This window comes from Elephantulus edwardii, unplaced genomic scaffold, assembly GCF_000299155.1.
Source record: "Elephantulus edwardii isolate Elephantulus edwardi_28Jun2011 unplaced genomic scaffold, EleEdw1.0 scaffold00104, whole genome shotgun sequence".
Taxonomy (NCBI): Eukaryota; Metazoa; Chordata; class Mammalia; order Macroscelidea; family Macroscelididae; genus Elephantulus; species Elephantulus edwardii.
The window spans coordinates 3,844,604-3,846,739 of record NW_006399854.1 but is presented as its reverse complement, the minus strand read 5'-3'; the positions used below and the strand labels follow the sequence as shown (position 1 = coordinate 3,846,739).

The 2,136-nt window shown below is 32.5% G+C and overlaps 1 protein-coding gene across 2 annotated transcripts in view; it reads right to left on the bottom strand.

Annotated features, from left to right (window-relative positions):
* MNAT1 (MNAT CDK-activating kinase assembly factor 1) overlaps window positions 1-2,136 on the bottom strand; it is a 268,957-nt gene that overhangs the window by 166,044 nt on the left and 100,777 nt on the right. For both annotated transcript variants that reach the window (XM_006891781.1, XM_006891782.1), the window contains exon 3: window positions 1,420-1,493. In XM_006891781.1, the coding sequence (XP_006891843.1) occupies window positions 1,420-1,493 (74 nt within the window). The remainder of the gene's footprint in view (window positions 1-1,419; window positions 1,494-2,136) is intronic.

Below are 2,136 nucleotides of genomic sequence, written 5' to 3'. Positions count from 1 at the left end.
TTTTGTCTTCTGGACATTGAGCCTCAGTCCATATTGAAGGCTGCAGTCCTTGACCCTCTGCAGTAAGTGCATGAGGTCCTCTTCAGTTTCAGCGAGGAGGGTTGTGTCATCTGCATAATGCAGATATGGTCCAGCAGTATTAAGAAGTTGGACACTGGATAATCTTTAACCTCTACCCAACAGGAACCAGATTTATGCTAATCCTTCTGAAAAAATTATTCATTCACATACTCTTATGAATTTATGCAAATGTCTATCATTCTTGTCCATTATTACAGTTGTTGTTGTTGTTAGGTGCCATAGAGTCGCCTGCGACTCACAGCAACCCTATGTACAATAGCTCTGAAGCTTGCCCTATTCTAAGTCAGTCTCACTGACTCTGACAGTTCTACCCCCACAGCCCTACTTACTGTACAATCCGTCTCATGTGGGGTCTTCCTCTCCTGTGCTGTCCCTCCACCACTCCAAGCAAGATGTCCTTCTCCAAGGACTGGTCTCTCCTGCCCATGTGCCAAAGTATGTAAGATGAAGCTTCAAAATTCTAGCCTGCTAGGAGAAACTTGATTTTACCCTCTCCAAGACAGATATTTCCTTTCTTAGTGGTTCATGGTATGTTCAAGACTCTTCTCCAGCACCACAACTCAAAGGTCATCCAGTTTCATACAAAAGAGTTTCTTGTCATTGTTTCAAATATGAAAATGATGAATATAGTTTAGCTTTCGAGTTTTAGAACATTAAAAAAAAAGATTATTGTCTGAATCCCATAGCCTCATTCTATTTCAGTCTGTAACTTCTGAGCCAGTTCCAAATCTGTAGTGAGTGATGATAATAATAGTAATACCTTTAGAAAATGCCATTTTTAATTGTCATATAATCACTTCCAGACTATTTAATGCTTCTCAAATCAAAAGAAAAAAATACATTTTTAGAGTATTCTTTTGACTAATTGTGTCAGAAAGAAAATTATGCTAACCTCTGATTCCTGAGAAACAAAAAAATTGTCATTTCAACAGTTAAATGTTTCAAAGTTATATACAAATTACTAAATATATAAGTATTAAAGTCACTGGGGATAAAGCTAAAGAAAAAAATATAAATATACTTTCTTTTAAACAATTTTAAGTAACATTATCAATATATAAATAACACTGGCTTTTCTTCCCAACTATGAAGTAGTGTAGTATCTATTCACATTTTTCCTATGACATAAAGTTTGTAACTTAAGTATATCCTGTACTTAAGTGTGCCTTCAGTTTGACAAAGATGTTTCAAGTACAAATGAAAGTAATTACACAAATATCAATTATTACAACAAATCCTGTTAGAGATTTTAATATGAGGTGTTCTCTTAGCATTAATATATAAAAGCACACAATCTCATATTCTGGCATGATAAAATTACAAGCATTAATAACATACCAATTTCTTCTACTTCTTCCAGGAAGTCATTATATTCTCTTAGACTAGGAAAGTCTTCTTCTCTTTTATTGTATCTTTAAGACATGGAAAAAGAATTAACATATTATATATCTTATGTATCATTTGCTTTGAAGATTAAATAATGTACTTATTTAGCTCATACACTACACAGATAAAAGGACTGCTCACGATACAAAGCACTGCTTTCTTGACACCAGGGTTTTTTTTTAACTAAACCAAGAATGCTGTTCATAATTCTTATGACTACTTGGGATACGAAATTCTACAACATATAAAATCATTATAAGAAATTTGGAGAAGAGAAATTAAAAGCTTGAAGTAATGATAAACATCAGTTTATAATTGGAAATAGACTATATTATTCACTTCTTTTAAAGAGTCACTAATTTCCAGAAAATAAAAAATTTATAGGAGCATCTATAACAGCTATACTCTAATGCAAGCAAATATTAAGAAAATGTGAAATGCTGTACTGAAATATAAATAAGTAGAAACTACAAGAGGTTAACAATCAAACATCAAAATTCGGGAGTATCTACTAAAAAATAACCAAAATAATAAAAGAGCAGCTTGCAGCACTAATAAAAGGAACACTGGTAATGTACCTAGAAGAAGCTTCTTAAACATTTGTGACCAGGATTGAAATGTCCACCATAAATTTTTGTTTGTTTTAATTTCTTTAGTTTTCATTTCAAT